Source organism: Melanostigma gelatinosum (genome assembly GCF_949748355.1).
Source record: "Melanostigma gelatinosum genome assembly, chromosome: 18".
NCBI classification, from domain to species: domain Eukaryota; kingdom Metazoa; phylum Chordata; class Actinopteri; order Perciformes; family Zoarcidae; genus Melanostigma; species Melanostigma gelatinosum.
The window spans coordinates 10,872,677-10,896,041 of NC_136651.1; the positions used below are offsets into that span (position 1 = coordinate 10,872,677).

At 42.0% G+C, this 23,365-nt stretch overlaps 1 protein-coding gene across 5 annotated transcripts; it reads right to left on the reverse strand.

Annotated features, from left to right (window-relative positions):
• Positions 1 to 626: 626 nt before the first annotated feature.
• On the reverse strand, positions 627 to 22,052 carry sppl3 (signal peptide peptidase 3). 5 transcript variants are annotated; one of them, XM_079289249.1, is made up of 12 exons: positions 21,587 to 22,052; positions 11,111 to 11,188; positions 10,258 to 10,340; positions 10,037 to 10,156; positions 9,732 to 9,810; positions 9,460 to 9,572; positions 7,725 to 7,831; positions 6,277 to 6,440; positions 5,903 to 6,081; positions 5,650 to 5,759; positions 5,093 to 5,158; positions 627 to 666 (listed from the first exon to the last, which is right to left on the reverse strand). In XM_079289249.1, the coding sequence occupies exons 1-12, from the start codon at positions 21,610 to 21,612 to the stop codon at positions 649 to 651; spliced, it is 1,143 nt and encodes a 380-aa protein (XP_079145375.1). In that variant the 5' UTR covers positions 21,613 to 22,052; the 3' UTR covers positions 627 to 648. The 5 variants fall into 5 exon arrangements, with proteins under 5 accessions (XP_079145375.1, XP_079145374.1, XP_079145378.1 ...); XM_079289248.1 differs by having other exon boundaries at positions 10,252 to 10,340; XM_079289252.1 differs by lacking the exon at positions 10,037 to 10,156.
• Positions 22,053 to 23,365: the final 1,313 nt, after the last annotated feature.

Consider the following 23,365-nt stretch of genomic DNA (forward strand, 5'->3'; position numbering starts at 1 on the left):
TTGATAGATTCATAGCAACTTGAGGACTTTAAAACCACAGTTTTTTTGGGGGGTTTGAACAATGTTCAATGGTATTGAAATGACTGACAGGAAAAAAAAGAAACTGCACATCGGATTAATACTTTTACTGTTGTTTTATTTATTGTGCAGTTTTAATCACTTGATATTAGAAAAATATTCTTTAAATTCATGCCAACAACTTGCAAATCAAAAGAAGGACTTCCTCTCCCTCTAAATTCAACACTGGTTCATGCAGCAGTTGGTACTTGGTTGGTATTACCTGCCCATCTATAATTTCAGGATCAATGGGAGAGAAGCCTACGAAACCCTGCATTACAAGCGTGGGCCAACCTCTCTGTTTTTAGGACCATCTCGCCAAAATGTCCTACAAATGACATGCTACAATCCCCATGGCCGTGGTGGAATTCTGTCCACTTCAGGGCTTCAAAGCGGCACAGGACTCGTCGGTCGGTCTGGCCAATAGGTGAAGAGGGGTGGACCCTGCCTGCCTTGACCTCACCGACCTGGCCCGACCCCCTCCCCCTCACCCCCCCACCCAGTGTCCTGCTCCTCATCACCACCCCACCCCCCCCATTGTCCACTTCATCCATCCATCCATCCATCCAGGGAAGCAGCCAGTCAGCCAGTTCAGGCTGTCCCGTCCGTCTGTCGGCAACAAAGAACACTAGATATTGAAATTCAGCTCCTTTGAGAATGAAACAACAGATTGCAGCTCGGTTGAACTTCACAAGGGGAAGCAGACATCTAAAATAAGTCCTCGCGCTATCTTTTCATTAAACTGTAAGTTCACAGGAGGCTAAATGGATTTGCTCAATGAGTGCAATCACATTTTCCAGAAAAGCTCCATTCCTCATGCTGTTCTACATTCACAGCTCTGCTCAAACACAAGCGTTTGTGTCCTCTCCTCTACGTTTGATTGTCCACAGACCTGTCATCACTGAGCAGCTAAAGTGAATCAAACAGACAAAAGGGCTTCATTTCCGCTACTGATATGAACTAAGGGAGAACTCAGCATTTCTGGAGGATTTTCCCATTCTGCAGCAGCCTTTCTACAAACTCTTGACTCAGCGTCTTTGGTCTGTCATTGAGGCAGCCATTTTCCCACCAAGGCTCACAAGATCTCTCCACAGTGCACTGCAGGAACCAATTATCACCTTTCTTGGATGACCGCATGCCTTTCATTTCAGTTAACTAAGGCTTGCTGTAGAAGCATGAATGTTACACTGCTGCGGTTTGTACATTTAGCTTGAAAGACGCCACTGCTCAAAGATCGGTATTCTGTAAAATGAGCTTATGATCCTGGTTGAGATCTCTGTGCATACAAATATGGTGAGCGTTGTGTGTTTGAGTACATAAACTACAACCGGCCTTTCATAATTCCGACTACTCCGGCAGTGTTTTCAGATTTTGTTTGTACTGTGTTGCCATCTGCTGGACAAAGTTGAATTAACACAGATTTATGCAGACTGCCTGTTGATAGCGATGCTTTCAGCCAAGGTGGGAAGATGCTGATGCTGTACGGCTTCTGCAAACTCCTAAAAAGCTGCATCGGAAACTGGAACCTCTTTCAAATGGACACGGTCTCCTCCTGGCTGGCCTACCTGGGATGTGATGACGCTCACATTTTATTGGAAAACTAGAACAAAGATTCCAAAACTCTTTTCAGCTACAGTCATTGTAAGGAAGGCTGGTTTTTCATCTCAGTAGAAATACTAAATGCCATTGAAGCCAAACCAGACGTGCGCCAGAAACGGCATCCTGCATATTATGTGCATTGTAGACATTATTTGGCACAATTGTTACACTTTGTGTACAAATCCTTCATCTAGGCAGCAGTTTATTGATTTGAGTGAGTCTTGTGTATTCTGTGTACTAGATGTAGTTCGCAGTACTTCAAGGACAGTCTGGGTTTCATTTTTTGTCATTGCTCATGGTACACACAGTATACTGTACTTCTAATGCTTTTATAAGAAAAAAAAACTGTCCTACTAAATTGGGTAAAATGTTTTTGCGAAGTTGGGACCCACTGGTTTAACCTTTAACAATGAGTTGTGTTTTACAAGCTGATCACATGTTTTTATGTCAAATTTGAATCTGAAAAGTAACAGTTGTCAAATACATGAAGTGGATGTAAATAAGCAAATGAGTCTTTCATGAACCGGTGAGCCGAAGAAAAAGACACACCGGTGTTACAGTTAGAGTCATGTTTATTTACAGCAGAATCCTGAACGAGGGGGGAGAGAAGGGGAGAGGGCAGAGGGAAGGGGTTAAAAGGAGACAACGTGTTTTAGATCAAGCGCTTCAGGATTCATGTTTCACTACACAGTTCTTAATTTATTTATTCACCATTGTTCTATACAGAATCCATTCAGTCGTAATATCAATGCACCAACAGAGCTGGAGTCCTCTGCTGGAGGGGAGAAGAGGTGGAAATAAAAATAAAATAAAGAACTAAAGGAAAGAAATAAAAATACTGACAACCGGGTAAAAAGGAATTCATTTTCTATAAAAAACAAAACATTTGTTTTCACCATGATCGTCATCAGTTATTTATGAATGTACATATATACACACATATATGAGTGTATACAAATATACACACATATATATGTATATAGATCTATATATTTTCTTTCCATGTCCATGAAGAGGTGAAGGGGCCTTGTGGTTCCCATGATGTCCGAGTTTAGGCAACCGCACCGAGCGGCAGGCCGGGTGTCCCAACCCGACGGCATTCAGGTCTTATTAATATTCAGCCTCTGTGAATCAGTCACAGGAGGTCAGCGCTGACCAATCGCAGTCTTTCTGACCCCGCAGCCTTTGTCCCACCCACTCGCGCTGCTCTTTGTAGGCGAGCTCCTTAGGTCCAGTGCCTCGCTGTCGGCCAGCAGAGACACCAAAACTGCAGTCGCCCCGTCGATGCAGTCTGAGAAATGATACACTGTACACTTAACATGCACGGCCAGATAGCATAGAAAAGTAAAAAACAAAAAACAAAAAGCTAGCCAACTGCATCGTCCGTACGTCTCTCCGACTTCCTGCTGTGCAATCGCTCACACTTTTTCCAGTACACATTAGCTATTAACTGACAAGCACCACCAAAAAGTGCAAGGACCATAAAAAAGAAGAAAAAGAGAGACTGTCGGGGACCATGTGGTGACAGTAAAAACAGCCTATGGGTGAACTTTTATTTCTAATTTCATAACTGAATTTATCCCCTCTTTAGTTCCAAACAGACTTTATTATGCAATGACACACACACGCACACAAACACACACACATAACCGTCCACACAGAGTACCCTTCATCTGTAACTACATATGAAAACCACCTCGGTACATCTTCCCTTATCTATAATGCTTTGAGTCCAAACTTTCACGATGGTCTTCATCGACAGAGGTGAAGTTCAGATGACGTGTGCTGTTCCACCGACTTCTCTTACGTCAAAACGTACACAAACTGATCAGATATCACCACGCTCAGACATTTATCATGTCTAAAATTTGATGCTTTAAGTGTCTCCATGGCCATAAATACATGTACATTTAGGATGTGCACAAGAGAAATTACCCAGCATGATGTATGATGTGGCTTCATGATGAAAAGTAACATAGCATACCTTAAAATGAATTCTACATTCATTTATTTGAAAACAAAACAAAACAAAAAAAAACAAACACTGTTTACATTTCCAACTGTCCGAAGAAAGACTGCTAAAAACAAAATTGCCCCCTGTTGAGTTTTCTGTAACTTTTTTTTAAACAAGTTAGGACACAAACTGTTTCCATTAGACATGTCATGTGTTTATGAAACCGTTTGATCCAACACACTGGACACTAGAGCAGGAAACCAGCCACCGATGCAGATGTTTTTGTTTTTTTGTATCCCAAAGATCCATCAGCTACATTTCTATCACACAAGCCAACAAACTTTAGAAAACAACCTGTAAGTGATGGATGCTCACCAGTCGGTTCGACAAAACCGGCAGCCAAAATTCACCAAAATTCAGCTGTTGGCTGGCGTCGGTTTCCCACCCTATTCAACATGCTCCCGAACACAAATACAAACTCAAGATACCGCAAATACACATATATACAAATAGAAGCTGCCCCTAAAATGCTGGGGGCAGCTTAACAATTTATAATGCATTTCTGTATATGCCAAGAATAAAACTTTTTCTGAATAAAATACAGTTATCTGTGAGGGCGGGGAATGGGGACAGCAGATGAACAGAGAGGATGCGGGTGGGGCTCGCGGGGAGTGTCAGAGGGCGGGAGCGCTGGGGGAAAAAGCCATTGTGGTGGGATGAAGGGTCAGATGAAGAAAGCAGGGGGGGGGGGAGACGGATGGAGGGGGTAGACTCTTCTCCTTTACTGTGTCGCTGCTCCCGAGCACTGTCCTGTGCCACTGCAACACTCCGCCTCTTCTCAGTTTGTTTAAATTGTTCTATAATAATAACAATAATAATAATAATAATAATAATAATACTAATAATAATGACGACGAGAATGCTGAAAAAAAAAATATAGAAACCCCAGCCATGTCTCACAACCCTAAGTCCACAAAAAGGGGGGAGGCCTGGCCCTCGAGTTTATCCGAGTCGGGGAAAAACAGAGATGCAGAGAAATTTAAAGACGCAGGGAAAGAAGGAAATCGCAGCGAGAAGAGGCCTGACGAATGGAAGGAGCTTCGGGAGAGAAGTGGCAAATGAGACTAACTATAGAGCAGAGAAAAGGGAAAAAGGAGAGGGAGGGAGGGAGGGAGGGGGGACAGGGACAAACGCAGCGTAGGCAGGATGTGCTAAAAATGAAGAGGAAATAAACAGAAAAGAGGAAGCGGCGATGAAACGGGGAGGATGTAGGGACCAACAATGAATCGTGTTGGGGCGTTGTGATCCACACACTGGTGTCCTTCTGAGGGTTTTCACAGAAGATTGGTGGAAAGCATGAACAAGTGATGACAACATGGCCTCACTGTGAGTGCGCCCTCTCTCCTTCCCTCTAATTAAGGTAAAAGATCAGCAGTCCTCCCCGCACTGGTCGTTTTTTTTTTATCCCAGGGTGCATCATACCTCCAGGAAGCGGGAGCTGCTGGTCTTGGTGTGGAAGGGCTCGGACCACATGCGCCGCAAATCCCCCTGTGGACCGCAAACACAAGTTTGGACATGAGAGATGAATCAAATGTGTCCTTCATGCATCCTCGCTGACCAAGTCAGCCGAGGAAACTTCTGTATAACTTTTTGATCGAATTAAAAATAAGCTCTCTCTCATTTATGCTCCTCTGTGATGAAATGGCTGAATTGTGAGACCACCAAAATCAGAAGAATATCATAAGCAGAGGCGGTCTGTTAACACGATAGCTCATCTGTTGTTTTTAATTTTACAGGCAAGATTACAACCACTTTACTACATGAAACGTTTTCACAAGTTTAGAATAAAATCATATGCACTTGAACAGGATGTGCAGCCATTAATAGAACAGACTGTATGTGCTGCACTGCTGAACAACTTCGCAAAAAAAACTATTTTATTGCGCTCTCCGTTGTGGCGAGGAAGAGTAAAGTTGCTAAATTCTGCAAAACTGCCAGCGCCTAACTTTAGTTTTTCTCGTCCTCTGTCTAACCCGTACCTTCAGGTAGGCCATAGTGAGCAGAGGCAGCAGGGTGAAGGGCACCAGGTAGAGCAGAGCGGGCTGAGCCGCGCGATGGATCCTGGAGGCCACGGTGGCCGTCAGCAGACCTGAAGACAGATTCACATCATCGGCAATCACAATTATACTGGCTCCCCAACACCTAAAACGATCACCCCGAAACATACCAAACACCGCCACAATAAAACCCTCGAGCTCTCACATCCATCCGTCCATCGATTGCTCTTCTTACCCACAAAGTATCCGATGAGAGTGCAGTGGAAATAGGAGACGCGCTGCATGCGTCCGGACAAAGGGACTTCCCCATTTGCTTGCTTCTTGTAGTTGTCGTAGCGCAGGACGAAGCACAGCAGCAGCCCCGGCATCACGATGTCTCCTATTCCCAGCATCGAGAAGTGACTTCCTGTGGAGCTGCACGCGTCGGAAAAAAGAAGTAGAAATACATTTAGGAGGGCAAAATACAGAAAGTAAGTACATGACACAGAGTCATGTGCAATAAACGTGTACTGCTTGTATTTCATTTGTCGTTTTAGGCTTAGTGAGGTTATAATGCTAATTACAGCAGCACATTAAAGTGTTGGATTGTTTTCTCCGCATGGTTCTTACCTGGGAAAGACCAGTTTTCCAGGTAATGAGAGACGGGGGACGTCGCGGCCCAGCCCCGGTCCCAAGTGGAGCTTCCGGGACAGAACATCTATGGGATTTTCAGCAGGTTGGGTTGCAACTTTGACCATCACATTACTATTAAAGATGTAGGCTGAGAAGAACACCTGTGTGGGGGGGGGGGGGGGGGGGGAATTTAGCCGCAATTCGTAATCGTATACAGACGAGCAAGTAAACACCCATTTTTGAGAAGATGCAGCCCTCTTGGCATTTAGAATAACTTTATTAATTGATCATCACAATGATAATCAATATGGTTTCAGCTCTAGATTATAAATCTCCGAATGTATCGTCTGAATGCCCGATTCATATCTTTAATCAGACTCCAGCGCTGCTTCAGCTCCTCAAAGCAGGTGGAGATCATTTATCAGATTCATCTAATGTTTGTCTCACATAACGTTGTGAACATTAACGGTCAGCGGGGAAATAAACAGTGACGGCCACGGTGAAGATGAGCGATATCGTAGTCGACGTGTTCACTGGTAGAACATCAGTGAAGTGGTGTGCTGTGCAGTCAGTTATGATTTAAGTTCAGGTTGTATTTGTGTGCAGAACGTAGTCTGACAAAACCCGAGAGAAGCAGTTTTCTGCAGTCAAATGACGACGTTAATCTTTTTTTTTTATCCTTTCTAACAAGCAACTATTTAAACAAACGCATAACCATCTGAATGAAACAGATAACACATCTAAAGCAGCAAGGTGCTCATAAGATCTCAACAGATTACTTTGTTCAGCGGTTAAATAAAATGATGGGAAACAAATTACATTCATCAAACAAACTCAAAAGAACATGAGTCCCCCGCCTCCGTCACTCTCTAACCCACTGATGCACAGCCTCATAATAAAACCAGCGTTCATGGTACCGGTTCCCCTCGATGCTGGTGCCACTTTAGCTGCTACGCGGCCGTTGCTTTTGTGTGCAGGCGCGGCTCCAGAACAGGGACGATGCCAGATAAGACTAATAAATCAAACCTGAATCTACCAATGCCAGAAAAAGACAAAGATAGACATCAATGTTTTATCATTCCTCGAGAGAAATTTTCGATGATCATCCTAATAATGGCTTGTAGCACGCTCGCCTTCCTCTTCATCGTTCACCTTTCTTCATTTACATTTATGAAGGATGACTTTTGCAGATACTAAGTGAGCATTGATACTCCATCAATGCTCACTACCCGGGTCTTTCACACACACATTGTGGCTGGAAAATGTAAAATGAGTCACTTCCCAAGCAGCAAGTAGCTCGTGTATGTTTAAAAAAAAAAAAACACATGCAAAGGCTTTCATGAGCTGAATCATTACCATTTTGTTTTAAGTTTGATACAAAGCCATTTCTTAATGATTGTGGCTTGTATGTCAGCTGTGGAGCTTTGGATGGGAGCGTGTCTTACCCAAAATACATCATAAATGAGCAGTCCTGACAGCAGCAGGCAGGACACCTTCAGACTGGGAAGCCGCACGAAGGCGATCATGGCGACACACAAGCCCATGGCTAACGCTGCAGGGAGGAAACACACACAAGATATGTTAATAACACAGTTCCAAGTCTGAGCGGAAATGAGCCGAAATAGCAACGTGGGCACCGACTTTAGCAAGTTTATTTAAGAAACATTCATTACTGTGCACACAGGCCGAATTAATTAGTCAGCTTATTCTGATGAAATGTCTTAATTCACTTTTGGGTGCACTGATGAGACACTAGATGGTGTTTTTAAACATGGGAGACGATCGGAGTCATTTAAAGTAAATGTTTGTTACAATGGCTGCATTTCACATGTTAAAGGTCAGTGCGTCTACTGTGGTGTTCATCTACTACAGCAGGTGTAATGGTGATAGGAGCCCAGGGGGCACTGTAACATTATTTAACAGGTTCCAATGCAGAGACACACAGTTTGTCGTGCTTGTAGTTGTCGGACTGGACCCAATGTCATTTTGTGTTGTTTTCTTTACATTCAAAGCTTCTATTGAGACGTCATCACCCTCAAAAAGGACTAGACAGCCCCATTTATAGAGGCGAGTGCCCCCCCTAATGTAGGAGAACAAACCACTTATTGATCTCAGTTAAAATGTTATTTCGTTAAACGCTCACGCGCGTGAATTGAAGCAGAATTTTTTGTTCGATAAAAACGTGAATTTTGGACATGATTACATAATTTTTTCGATAAATGTTGACTTTTGGACCTGACGACACTGTAGTCATTGGGAATGTTTGGATCACACGATGCAAATAGTATGAAACTAATATTAGTGAAGCCTGATCTTTATCTGCAATTAAGCAGAACCACCGGGTTAAAACTCAATTAACAGATGTGAAAACATTTTTTTAAATTTTGTAATCAGATTTTGACTCTTCAGATCGTTTTCCCCAATTCAAACAGTTTGATCTTTGAAAGTACTTTTATTTTTGATGCCGAAATGCTGCCATTTGTGTCAAGGCAGCGATTACTGAAGGAGACTGCCAGTAATGTTTCAAATTACAGAAGTCAACTGGGTTAAATAAATGACACACACACACACACACACACACACACACACACACACACACACACACACACACACACACACACACACACACACACACACACACACACACACACACACACACACACACACACACACACACACACACACACACACTTTGTCAGTGTGTCACTAAGATGCCAACTTTGAAAGGCCAGATAGCTTACATGCCAGTTAGCAGCTGCCTAACATCAGTGTATTCTCCCTGTTAGAGTGCATCACACTGCAGCAAGAGCCTTAAAATAGTGTTGCTAAAAACTTCATATTGTATGAGTCATGATGTCAAGTTCCTTCTCCAACAGCAGATGAAACATTTTGTCCAGACTCTAGCCTTTGTTAAAGATCGAGATGGCCGAATGTATTTCCACTACTCCGCAGCATCAACGTTAGCAGCTATGCTAACAGAACTTCTCCTCACACACTTCAAATCATCGTCTAATAATTGGAAATGTTACTAATGTGAACCACGAACCACCCTGCGGTTCAGATTAATGTCACGAAATCTGTGGATCCTCGTAGATCACAGGAATATTGAATACAAATAAATGAACTGAACTCTGGTGGATGGGAACACTGGCACAAAAGTCAGGACCGAGAGAGACGCACCGTCCATGAGCAGCCAGTGTCCAGTCAGCACCCAGATGAGCACCAACAAGACGGAGAGGGAGAAGGCCAGGAGCTCAGCCAGAGTGAAACGCCCACAGCAGCCAAAAGAAATCCTGCAACAAGACAAAGAGACACCCTCAATCAAGTAGAGTCCAAATCATGAAGCACGGAGCTTTATAAATATTTTCAAAAAGACACGCGAGACTAAACCCTTGGGCGACAACACACACACACACACACACACACACACAGAATCCACATGATTTGCTTACTTGTTCTGCGGGGAGCAGGGTCTGGTCAGATACTGGCACATTGGCAACAAGAGGAATGCAAATGCGATTGTTGCAAGAACTGAGGAGAAGAACAAACGGGTCGCAGTTAAACCGAAGGCCTGACGCAACAGGACTGCCCGTCCCGGTCGTTTTCGTTGAGTTTAATGGGGCGGCTAGCGGCCTTTACAGTTTCAATAACCACAGTTTAAAGAGGCCTGCCCCGGTGTCCGACTACTGAACGCGAACGGGAAAGCCTTGTTAAAGTGCTTCTGCCGTTTTGTGTTACGTTCGAGAGCGGCACTCACCTGCCGTGCAGATGGTGAAGACCACCTGTACGGAGTCGAAGAAGAAGAACATGACTAGCAGAGACACCGAGGCCCCTATGGGCAGGAACAGAGCCTGTGTGGAGTCTATAGTCTGAATACCTGCAACACAGAACATGAGAAGTGAATACTTGCACGCTCAAAAAAAACAAATTGGTTTTGTGTGTTAGGTTTTGCAAGGTCTGAAGGATACAGACACTCACTGTTTGAGCCGTTATTGAATGACCCCGGCATGGGGTTACCGTCTTTATCCTTCTCCTGGTTCTCACAATCCATGTTTAATGATCTGCAGGAGGGGAGGCACACACAGGGAGTGAGTAGGACTCGGACAGCAGTGATCAGAATCTCAGAAGCATGTAAACTGTTCATATGAGGCTGTGTAGGAGACTCAAAAATACTTATTCGACGGTGAATTAATTAGTGGAAGTAAGGGTGTTGAAAAGACCCGGAAACTTAAGCTGAACGTGTCTCACGTCAACCCCACAAAATATCTCCATTTCCTTGCTTTTCTTTCCTATTGACATCAACAGTCCAGAACACAGTACCGATAGTTGACATTTCGACATCTTTACAAAACGTAAAACACAAGAGTCATTAATGAAATGAATGACGGCTGAATTTGCATTTAGCTGCTTCAGTTTCAGGGTCCTGGTATCGTGCATGCTGGCTCACTGTCACACAGTCGAGGCTTACAGAGACACTTGAGCATTAATGGTTTTAGTGACACCTTTGCTGCTCTGCTTTGACAAGTATGAATATCTGCTGCGTCTAATACTGGAAACATCTCACGGTGCAGAGTAGAATACTTAAACACAGACGTCCAGTCAAGATTGAACTGATTAGAACTTGGTGGTCAAAGGCTAAGTGACCTCACAAAACATGTATTTGCCCATAACTTAATAATCGCTATGACTTATTATCACACAAACGTCGAATAGGATGAAGCGATGAAGTGAAAGTGATGACATTTGAGACTGTAGGTCGTTGCTAGACGTGCTCGGTAAGTCCTTGTTGACCCCCCTCTAACAGCTGAAGTGTTTATTTAGTGACACTCACCTGAAGCTGCCATAGACGATGAGAAGGATGGAGATGAGGAAGGTGGACACCTGGCTGGAGTCAACTAGGGAGTAGGCCCTAAAGAGGACACAGAGAAGAAGACAAAAGTGTATTTAATGAAACATCCCCAATCACCTTTAGTGCAACACTGGAGACAAAAGTACAGTGTTCGTTGTATTGTTCAGCGCTTCCTAAATAAAACATGTATATTTATTGACATTACATTGATTGACTGAAATATCGATTACTTTTCTACTGAACAGAAGTTGTCACTTCCTTAAACATCACACGAACAGCAAAATAGAAAAGAAAAGTAAATAATCCTTAAATACACAAACGGTGTTGTGAAAAGACTTTAAGTCCTTTTTAATCTGCCGCTTCCTCCTTTTGTTTGTCCTGACTGCAATCCTTTACACGCGGAGAGTTGCATCGAAGCCAGTTAGCCGACTGCAGCGTGATATTGATGATTATAGTGATGCAAGTTTTGGCATTTTTCATTTTAGACCAGATCGATGATTGATTGCAAGCTCAGGTGAGTGAAAACACACATGTTGTTTGAGAGAAAGATGGAAACTAGCATGCCAACTGTAACTTTGGTCAATCATTCCAGATGCTGCACTTTGATAATATCACATCGGCTTTGGCGATTTTACAACCCCGACTGTGAATCTCTGCAGGTACACGAGTCACGTTAACCCCTTCAAAGCAGCCAGAAACAGCAGCCAGCTGCTTCCAACAACCAACACTGATGCGAGTGAAGAATGTTGTATCAGGAATCAAGATGAAGAAGTACGGTATGCATTTCACACAGGGTAGGAAATTCACATATTGTTTTGGGGGCAATTTTTGCCTTTTTCAAAAAAATTGGGGGCATTTTTTGAAACTTGTGAAATAACATTTAACCTTTGTTCAAAATAATACATATACTTATTTAGGCTTACAATATATGAGCAATTGTCATCAAATGGCAATAATAATACGATTAGGCAGTAGCCTACAGATTCAGTGTTTTCTTAGATTTATTGAACAAAAAACGAACAAATCAGACAATCACATTAAATTGTATTCTTATTTCTTTGTGGGTATTTATTGTTATTATTAAATGTTTTACATATCAGTCATTGTATGGCATTATTGAGAAAAAATATTTTTGTAGCACCTCAAATAGTGATATTACCCATTTTTGTGCTGAACTTATGCATTAGTCATTGTGTGGAATTTTTGAGAAAAACGTGAAAAAGGTGCTTTATAAAGGGTAGCTACTTATTCACAGTTAAATTTTAATCAGTGCTAAATAATATAAAGCAGAATGTATGCGTTGTATGATATTTAAAGAAAAACTAACATCACACAGATATAAAGTAACATAACAAAAGAAAATGCCTGAACGGGCTGAAAAGCATAGGCCAATTTAAACCCATCGCAAAGTCCCGCCCCTTAAACGCAGACTGGCCAATCATTGTGCAGCATCGGTCAGCTCTGACCGGGTTCCGACAGCTACCGGTTCATAAACGAGTCAACTCACAACCGAAATGTTCTATTTTGGGGTGAACTGTCCCTTTAATTGAGCTCAATTACCTCAGAATACAACAGCACATCCAGCTCAGGACACGGTTCTCTCTGCATAATAATGGTGGAGATTAATGTGCATCGGTCCACTGGGAACCCCAAATGTTTAGTAGTGTTTTCCAACAGCAGTGTGCAGGACTCTCTTCGTTCATTCAGCTTCGTTGTTCAACTCCTGCACCCAAGAACTCTGCTGACGGATATCGTCCAGCGTGGTGAAATTAAACAGTTTGTCAAACTATTGTCTTAATCTAATAACTGTGGGCATGTAAACAGAGTCAATGTACAGCTCAAAACACTTCACTTTACTTGAAACTGTTCACGTTCTTAATTAAATGAAAGCACTTTACATTTGTCAAGTATTAATTCACAAAACAGTAAATAAAAATAGGCTTTGCGAAGTGGTTATTTCATATAGACTATTGAATTTACAGAAAACCTGCTATGTTGTGATATATATATATATCATTGAGATGTGAACGTTAGTGGAGCTACACTGAAGGCGTAAAAGTAAAGAATGTGATCGGCCATGATTACAACAGTCTCTAATGGACCCGCCTATAATGCGGGCCTACTGATCCCAGGTGCACCAAGCGAGCCTGGTCATGAAATTACCACACAAGAAAATGTGTTCACTCACTTAGTGACTCAGTCAGTCAGTGACAGACTTCTGCGTTTGACTGGCCTCGCCTTGCTGCCATCCTGCCAAAAATAATATAAATTGCTCTTGACCTACATCCTACTCCTTGCAATCCGTTTCTTTTGTGTGTCGTGAGAAAGACTAGACAAAACAAACAGGAGCTGATGAAGGACATCATAATGCAAGTCCTTGGCCAAGAGATGCTGTTAAAGAGTACGACTTCAGAATAAAGATGGCGGCATCTCGGTTCTGGTCCAGGAGAGACAAAGTGTACGTTCTAGAGATGAAGGATGAACGTGGCTTTAATGCTTCCTACAGCTTATTTTCAAACAAACAGATTTCCGTACTCTCACAAACAAAGAGGTTGTAAACATATGTAACTCATCCTGAAATGCATTTGTTTTTCATGCGTAATCAGGCTTTTAGTTTTGCAGACGGATGCTGCATTTAAGCACCAAACTGTGTCCCGTGTGTCAACGATCTGAGGGCCTTGACGTAGCGTAGACTTCACATGCAACATTATAATTCAGACCTTTTCTGGGGCAAAGACAAGGCTGCCATTGTGAGGCGGCTGCCTTCATGTGAGAGGTGCAGATTTGACCCCAATCCTGACCCGTCTGTCTGGATTTTTTTAAAAACAACAACCAGTGACCCCTAATAATGTCATCACCAGTTTAGCTCCCCCCCCCAAATTTCATCAGGGTCTGCATCCAACTCTGACATTTATTAGCTATCGGCAGATCCACTGATACCGGTCTATTTTTGGTCGTAAACAATCACAATCGTGTCTTAAAAGATAAGCGCCAATGATCGGTGTTTGGTGTCGGCCGATGCTGCTTCAAGTGAAGCCCCGAAAATCGTGACTACAGGTTTTTAACAATCCCAGAATGCAATGCACCACATTTTATATAAAATGCACTTGTACAACACTAGACCGCAAGATCAGCTTGCAGATATATTGTATTGATGAATGTTGGCCGACAAGTAATTGAAGCACATTATTGCCAAACGTATGTTTGAAGTCGTTACTGAATAGTGACTATTACATCGTTAGTCCTGAATATTTTTCAATTGTTAAACGTCAGACTCGCAGAAGATTTAGAAGCTCTCACGTCTGTATCCCAGCTTAGACATTCAAAATACTTCGGGCTGTATCAGTGGATGTTTGATTGCAGAATTTCCTGCTCACTATGTAATAAATAATTGAGTATTTATTATACTGAGAATAATAAATGAGACAAAAGAGAGCCGGAGCTACAAAGGGTGCAAAGTGGCCGAGGGAAAGTCTTTCACATCATGATGACGGACGCGCCACACAGGAAAACCACATTAACAAAAAGAAACAGCAGTCACAAGTTGAGCCGTCTCTGAAGGAGCTGAACATCTGAACACGATAAAGTTCTAAAAATAAAAAACACACATCGAGTCGATTTAACATCTGTAACAGTTTGTGCTATTTATTCCCACGACTGGCATTTCTTTTTTTTATTAAAGTTTGATTCAGTGAGCTCCGAGTCATATTTTTAAAAGGCAACAATATCTCCCACTCTACTACGACTCCACACAGAGACTATAAATTTGTCTGCAACATATGATACCATGCAAGGTAACATGATGAAGTGTTTAAATTACAATGTTAACAGATCTGAACCTAATCATCAGTGCAGGTAAGAAAGAAATGCACAAAATACTTACAACCGAATATGAAACCCTGGTTACGGAGCATGAACGTGGAGGGTGAACACCATCATGGTCTGAACGGGGTAAATGCACTTTGGTTTGGTCAGTGTTCCTTCATTGGATAGTATCTGCTGAGGCACTATTTCTCGTGTGTAGAAATACCAGGACCTGCAACTTAACTCAGCATACAGTGAACACTATTTCAGTTACGAGCATCGCTGGGCCGCATCACTAGTTGTCTTTCAAGTACTGACGGAGACAACAGCCCTCGCATAACAAAAAGACACTGTGTGCTCTAAATCACTTTTCATTCTGGTGCGTATGTGATGCAGGAATTCACAGACACGAATCTCCCGTCTCCTTTCATTCATTCAGTAGTACAGGAATGACTATGGGGTGTTTAGGAGGAGGGGTAACATGTGGAAAAGGGACACTACTGCATCACGCGTGCGGTTCTTTTTTAGTTTTTTTGGAAGTACTAAACTAAGCAGGTTAAATGTTTGGCCTCGAGCGCTAAGACAGCGATTAAGAAAGTGGCCTTGTTCTTCCACACACAGACACTAATGATGTCACTGCCTCACTATCGACACAGCGAGCGGACAGACAGCTAGTTTAATCTACCTCGCGCCTCATTCATATTCTACCATCGCACCGGTTGGTCTGAATTCTGCGCACAAGCAGCCTGTAGAACATGGGTGCGATAGATGAATGGAACATTTAAAAACTAAATACAATCCCGGACTGTTGAGGGGCTGGATGGCGGCCCAAAGCGCCATAAGACGTCCTTGTTCGCCAACGGACTTGGTTTTCAATAACACAATTCCAATACCGTCCTCCGACAAGCCAGCCGCATGCATGACTTGACCATTAAAGGGCCGGGTCAGCAGGCTGCAATGAAGACTTTTACAAAACGCTGCCCTGTGAGGCGTGGATATATATATATATATATATAAAATAATATCTTACTCAGTCCTCACCAGATCATACACACGATGATACAAACTGAATATACATTGACTTAACATGCACTCTTCACTCCAGTTTAAGGTTGCCGCTGGTTGGAGTTGCCGCTGGACCTCCTATTGGGGATTAACATTAATCTTTTTTTAATTTTTTTTTATTGAAAGACGAGACAATATTAAGACAATACATAGACATAACAACAAGAGGATGACAAGAACAGTGGGATAAAAGCCAGCAAATATCATATAGTCAGTGTGTGTGTATGTGTGTGTGAGAATGTCCTTGAGCCTTTCGAGGTGGAGGAAAAAATAAATATATCTATATTATAATAATAATAATAATAATAATAATAATAATAATAATAATAATTAAAAAAAAAAACCAAACCAAAAAAAAATAAATAAAAAAAATGAAAAACAGGTAAGTATGTGTGCATATGGGATTAACATTAATCTGCCTCCACTTTCTCATCCAATTACAGATGTAATGGGTTACATCCTTCAGGTACAAGAATGTAATTTGTGACCACAGATGACCTTTTTGTCGCTATGAATACAAGTACTCCTCCCCCGCATTGCTGCTCTGGTGTGTGTGTGTGTGTGTGTGTTTACACCCTTTTGTGGCATTTTTCTTTGTTTGAATGAGGCATGTGAGGGTTGGACATCACAAGTATGTCCTGCAGAACGATGCAGGGCATATGCATATATTCATATTAGCTGCTGGTGAAAATGTCAAGACTGACGTCCAGATTGAATCATTATGTTAATTGTTTTTCAGACCACGTGGACACGATGAGGCGAAGTCTGAGCCTCGGAATTCAAGATGCATTAGACCCGCTGTATGTCCGAATCAAAACTATTTAGGCTTTGAAATTCTGATGGATAATCTTAAGCGGAGCTTCTGTTCCAAGACGCAGGCAACAGGTGTTCAGTAATCTGCCAAGATTCAAACAGAGCGATGTGTGCTCTCAGCAGAACACAGCAGCATTAGTTGTGTCTATATAGTTAAAATATACTGTAGAGAAGAACAGCAGGCACTCATTTACACTAGATGTTTGTTAAAGTTGAAATGTGCTGAAGTCAATATTTTTAAGTTCAACATCACCTCCTTTGTCTAGAAAGGCAGAGCTTGGACTAGATTGTACCGTGGATAGTCTTGATAATAGGATTTCAGGATAAGATCTTAATAACCATGTTTCTTGAGGAAGTATTTTTCTTAAATTCATTCATAAAAAAGGCAATATAGTCTCAGTTAACATGTTTATGATAGCATGTTTATATTATTTGATATCAATATAAAACAAAATTACATTTCTGACCAACCCTGAGAAACTGTTGGTTTCACACTAACGAAGCGGCTACACGGACGGGGACGACGCCATGTTATCGGTTTGTATGTAGTCAGAGGTAAATAACAGCGATGACTAATGTCAGGCAGGAAACACTCACGCATCCCCCTCTAAAACTCCCCCCTCGCTGATACAGGGCTGTGTGTGGGATTGCAGATGAAACCATCGTTGTTGATTGCAAATATATCGACACATTCGCTAATAACCTTGCAAGAAGCTTTTAAAACATTGTGCGAGGCAGTAAAACAAGCTGCAGTGAGGAGGTTGGCGGGTAACGTGGTTACTGAACGTCAAAGGATTTTCTCCACACATGGACAGCAACGCTTACAAATCACTCGTCCATACAACCCACAGAATTAACTGTGTTCCGCAAGTGCTAAACCAATCAGCTGATAAACAATCAACCATTGCAAGTCATTCATCAAGTACAATTACAGCTTCTTCTTGTGGGTATTCATCAATATGTTTTAGACATGCTCATGACCAACATTATACCTACATTCAGCCAAGATCAACCAACTTGATTTGTGGGAAACACTGCAGATATTTCCAGGTAGGATTTGAAACTTTCAGTTTGATTGATGTAGTTGTTCATACTGGATATTACACCTGATAGTGTGGGCAGAGTGGTTTCACTGTATGATGGGTTTTTCCCCCTTTTGTCTCATTCACTGAATAAAGAGCGTGAGCTCGGTCATAAGGCAAGCTGGGTGCCTTTGTTTACCGTTGTGTTACAAAGAAGTGTTGCCTGCTACTTTAACAACAAACATGAGCGAACATGTCCACGTTTTTCAGACACCCGACATTGAACACAGCATCGCATCATATTCACAACAAAGCTGTTAATGAAATGTTCAGGCAAAACATAATGGTTTATATAAGAAAATTTCTTCTGCCTCCTGTTTCATGTGATGGCACCAACAAGTGCAGCGACTGATCAATGTTTCCCAGATACAAAACACAAAGAAGAGTGGCACACTGCATTCGCCTTGATGGACAAGTAAAAACCAAACACTATAAGAGAACTGCGTAGGTCTGCTCTTACTTACATGAGGTACTTGGCACACTGCAAAATGAGGAAGCGAAACAAGGAGAAAATTCCATTACTGAATAGATGTAGTAGCGCGATTGCTGCATAAAGCCTCCTACTGATGATTTGGATTGAAGCAAGCTTCAAGAAGGCCACGCGCAGCCACGAAGGCTGACGAACATGTCATCAAACTACAACTTGCAAGCTCTCAAAAAAAGGGGATGCATCGGTTTACTTATCAGCAGTGATTGATGAATATATATAAATAATTGTGCAAATTCAGCAAAGCACAGCATCCAATTCAAATGTCTGCACAAGCAATGTCAGAGAGGTCTGTATCTTCTAAAAAACCTGCTTTAGTCAAGCATCACCAGTACAACAAATTATATTATTTATGTCCATTATCTTAATATAATGGTTTCGAAAATGCATTATTGGGCATTTGTACGTTGTCTGCTTCCAAGGCGATGGGAGCACGGGGTTGCGTTCAAAGGCTCAAAGATGTGTCACAACAACAACAACAACAACAGACACAACTGGCAGAGGTAACATTTCCGGACAATTTATGTTTGCTGAGGACAGCTTGATTTGTGCAACTAGGTGAGCTCGATATGAAGCTGCCATCTGTTGATTTAAAAACAGGAAAACAAAGCAGAGGATCGTGTAACTTAAAGTTATTTCCCCTCACTGGTCTGAAGTAAAAGAACACCTGCTGAACAGGTAATGTAACACAGACGTGATGAAGTTAGATGTTATGGCACGGTTAAATAAACAAGTGCAACGGCATTAACATTTTTTAACCGCAAATACGACCACGGCAAATACACTTTTACTCTCCTGCATAACGATAAGATATGAGAAGGATACGATTTGAAACTGTGCAGCTTTGGCAGTCTTGACGGTACATCATGGCTCCCAACATGGACAAACTATGACAAAAGTGCCGACAGAGCAAACAGTGTTTACCTGAGGGGGAACCTCAGGGTGGGTACTCCACTTTTACAACGACCATGGCGGCCGGGGTGGCGCCATTGGGTGTAATCGCCGAATGAGAGCAGTGAAAAGCTAGCTAGTGGGGGCACGCTCACATGCATGAACAAGCACTGAAACGAACATGCGGCCGGCCCGCCTATGTCAACAAAGCAAGGAGAAGCTGGGATAAGAAGACACGCAAGAGTGACTTCATCCTCCGCTCAGGTAGACATTACTCCACTGTATCTTCACATAGCTATAGTTGTTTGCTGAAAGCAAGTGTGACTTATCAGTTTGGTTACACTGCAAAAAACTAATTCCAAGCATTTAGCTTTAGCGGTTTCGCCACCTTTACTCATCTCTCAGGGTTCATACACATTTTTACAAATACATTTTACGAAGACCTTTTCATGCCTTGGAGGCTAATTTGAATGACCATACATTCTCTGAATTGTCTGTTCATACATGAAACACGAGGATAACATGTCAGAGTCTGACGTTAGCCCACACAGAGAACGCAACATCTAATTTAAACATTTAAGTACCAGTTCAACCAGCATAGATTGTTCTCAGTTGACCAGATCTGAACCACAGTATACAGGTTTTTGCAAAGTCAATTTCCATGACTTTTCCAAAAATTCTGGGTTAATTTATTTTTCCAAAACTTCCCCAGACCTGGAAATTTTAAATTCTATGACATTTAGGTGTGTATGACCACACAAATACACCCCGATCTCCACAGTGCTTCAGTGACATTTATGCCATTTCTCACACAATATATTGTCAGTGTTTGTGTCTTTGTTCTCTGATCATCATCATCAAAAAAATATCTGTTACAATTCATAACTGTAAACAAGGACTCCATGCGAACTTTTCCAATGAAAATCTACAACATCAAATCTATATTAAATTAACGCTGTCTTGGGCAAACATGTAAAATAGGATTTTCATCACGTTATTGGCAAATAAACTAATTAAATTAGTTATTACTAACTTAACATTAACGCAGAAAGGGGGAGCTGTAAACCCAAAAGATGGTATTTTCCAAAACAACTGCTACCACTTTGCATTCACGCTTATAATAAATGTAGTCTGTTAGCGAGAAAGTGCCGGACTACTATTACATCATAGTGAAAATTCAGCAGTGGTTGGGCTTTTTCTCCTGTAAGCAATTTCCCCAAAAGTGCAAACAGGATTTTTTTTATGAAAACTACAATGACAAAAAGCCAGTATAAATTTGTCAAAATATAAAAGTCTTAAAAGACATTTCCAGGAAATAATCACAATGTGACATTAAATGATATTTCGGTAAACAAGCATTTATGTGCACCTCTACCATTCAATGAACCTGGTCTGCTGTTGGAGAGGACCAGGCATACATAAGAAGCTGCTGCTCTAAGCATTGTGCTAACATTTAACCCGTGTTACTGGGATCAAACAAGCATCATTTATCTTATTTTATAAACTAGGCCTCACCAAAGTCAGGACCTATTCATTCATGGGGCAACGCATTTCAGTGATCACATCATGTCTGTCTTCATCTATTCCTCACCAAGCACTTAAATTCAGTTATAACGTTCACCTTGGTTATGGTCTGTATACCTCACGTTTCCACATGTTTATTTTTGGACAACCTAGTCGTGTGTCACAATGCCAACCTCACCCTGAAATAGTATTTTTGGGGGACATGACTGCGATGCCAGTTAGCTAGCTTTAGCTCAACAGCAGAACCTTTGTTATTGTGTGCAGCGGATCGACGACGAATGCTAGCCATCTAATCAGCTAACGCAAATTTGCTGGCACAGCTAATGTTCAATACTCGATTTGACACTGTCGTGCAGTGTCATTACAACTTTGAGACAACAAGCGCTGATGATGTTAGCGAACGAGTCATTCACCAGCTGGCTAACCTCAGTGAGCTTAACACGTTAGCTAGGCAGCTAGCTCCGTAGCACTCGCTCACAATAGCACCATTGGAACCGAAGCTAGGTAGCGCTAGCATAGCGTCAGCTGGTGCAGCTGATTAGCCGCGGCTAGCTAACCAGCCTGTTAGCAATATCAGAGCTGCAGGGGGAAAATGGGATTAGTGGCATTTTACACGGTCCACGGTGATACATGCATCAGAAGGAGTCTGTGTGGAGAGTATTTCCGTGACTTGTCATGAATATAGTGCATTGGTTTAGTGACCTAACGTTATATCACCAGGCAGTAGCAGCAGCTAGCGTACGGTAGCTAGCGGTACTACTAATCGGTAGCGCGATGCCTGTGCGCACTCACCAAGATGTGTAGCCCTGCTCCGCCATATCGCCGAAAACAGTGGGTTCCGCGACTGTGGCCAACACAGATTCAGGTCCCGGTGACAACCCGATGGGACCTCGGATTGGTTTTCTGCGTATCCTTCACAATCCAACAGTCCTAGCAGCTACTTTAAGGTGACAACATGACGATAGATCCCGGCGGCAGCTAGTAGTCACTAGCTGGATATCTTGCAATTGAAATGGGAATGATGGTTTGCTATCGTTAGGTGGACAAGACAAAGCACCCCGTGAAAAAAAACCCCACTGATGTTATTTTCGTCCGTTTTCGCAAATGTCCTGCCGTCAACCCCGGCCGTGAAGGCTCGGTCTCCAACGACGCTACACTCACTGTAGATCCACATCCAGCATGATGTATCCAGAATAAATTCTGATAGTCCTCAAGTCTGCACCCCTCGCTGTTGTGGGAGACGTTCAAGCTTTGTTTTCTATGGTGAGTCACGGGAACGCGCAAAATCGCCCTGCTGTAGAGCGACACAAGTAGGACGTGCACTGAGACGCTTTTGTACTGGCAATGGTTTCCCTTCAGCTGGCAGCTTTGCAGCCTATCATACACACCTACCACATTATGTCGATTATAAAATAGAATTCATGGTTACACATATTTAAATTATTGCCGAATAATTGGATGATACTGATAAACGTGATTTTGGATTACTGACAAAATACGGATAAACAGACAGCTCCTCTGTGATAGATTCATTTAAATAACTAGAGAAAATGGTTACACAAACACACGTTTTACAAGTGTTTGTGTAAGGTTTATACAAAGGAGAACTGGTACAGATTAGCCTGCTTTTGGCCTTTTTATATTATTTTTTGCAAAGAAAGACTCGCCCATTGGCTTCTGTCACATAAATGGTTTAAATAATTATCTGTAACAGTTTATTTTGAATCAGTTTTGCTCCAGGGTCTAAGGCCCCTGGTCCAAAGACATATATCAGATATAAATTAGGCTATAATACATAAGAAAACACAGTAAGACGAAAACAAAAGCTACATATAAAACATTATGTTGTGTTACAAACATTTCAATACATCTGAATGTCCTGACAATACGTTAGGCCTTACTACATCTATTACTTTATCATATTTTCATGAGCAAATGCATGTATTTACAATGTAATTACAAAAAATTCTGGATTCAATGGTAGCCATAACAAATAATTAAATACTGTATCATTCAGGATTTAGCAGATGATTAATAGAAACAATTATTGGAGAAGACACATTTTTCTACTGGATACAGACCCTATGGGTCCTCGGATCAATGTTGGCAAACCTGTAATAGGGACCCTGCAGATGTATGCTCTCTAGATATCCCAATTTCCCCAGTTGCCCTTACTTATAAAACTCTTGCAGGGTGGTTGAGCTTTTCAGTGAGAGCTCGTAGGCATCACTGCACTCAATCTGTGCTGGTTTAAATATGATTGCATTTACATTACACCTAAAGATCCTCAACAAAAGGTCAGGTCCTTATTTGTTACCATCTTGTACAAGATAGATTATCATTGCCCTTCATGAAACGTTCATCAGCACTGTGGGAGATTTTCTGTGTGAACAAACATGATGATTCCCCACTTGGGCCAGTTGTAAAGCCCCACGGGCACCCCAAGAGGCTGCAATATACAACCCTCGATATAAAACTGTTGGTTGGAACAAACAACATACAATTTGTATTAGCCATGCTGGAGGCTCAAGGGATGGAAATGTCAGTCATCAGTCAGCTTCGACTTTGGTC

Bases quoted from the DNA above. Each gene is read 5' to 3' on its own strand.
- sppl3 (XM_079289248.1), bottom strand. From the start codon at position 21,612: ATGGCGGAGCAGGGCTACACATCTTG. The intron at 7,832-9,459 runs GTGCGTCTCTCT...TCCTCCCTGCAG, and splicing joins ACACTGGCTGCTCATGGACG to CGTTAGCCATGGGCTTGTGT. The intron at 6,441-7,724 runs GTAAGACACGCT...CCCCCCACACAG, and splicing joins TCATTTATGATGTATTTTGG to GTGTTCTTCTCAGCCTACAT.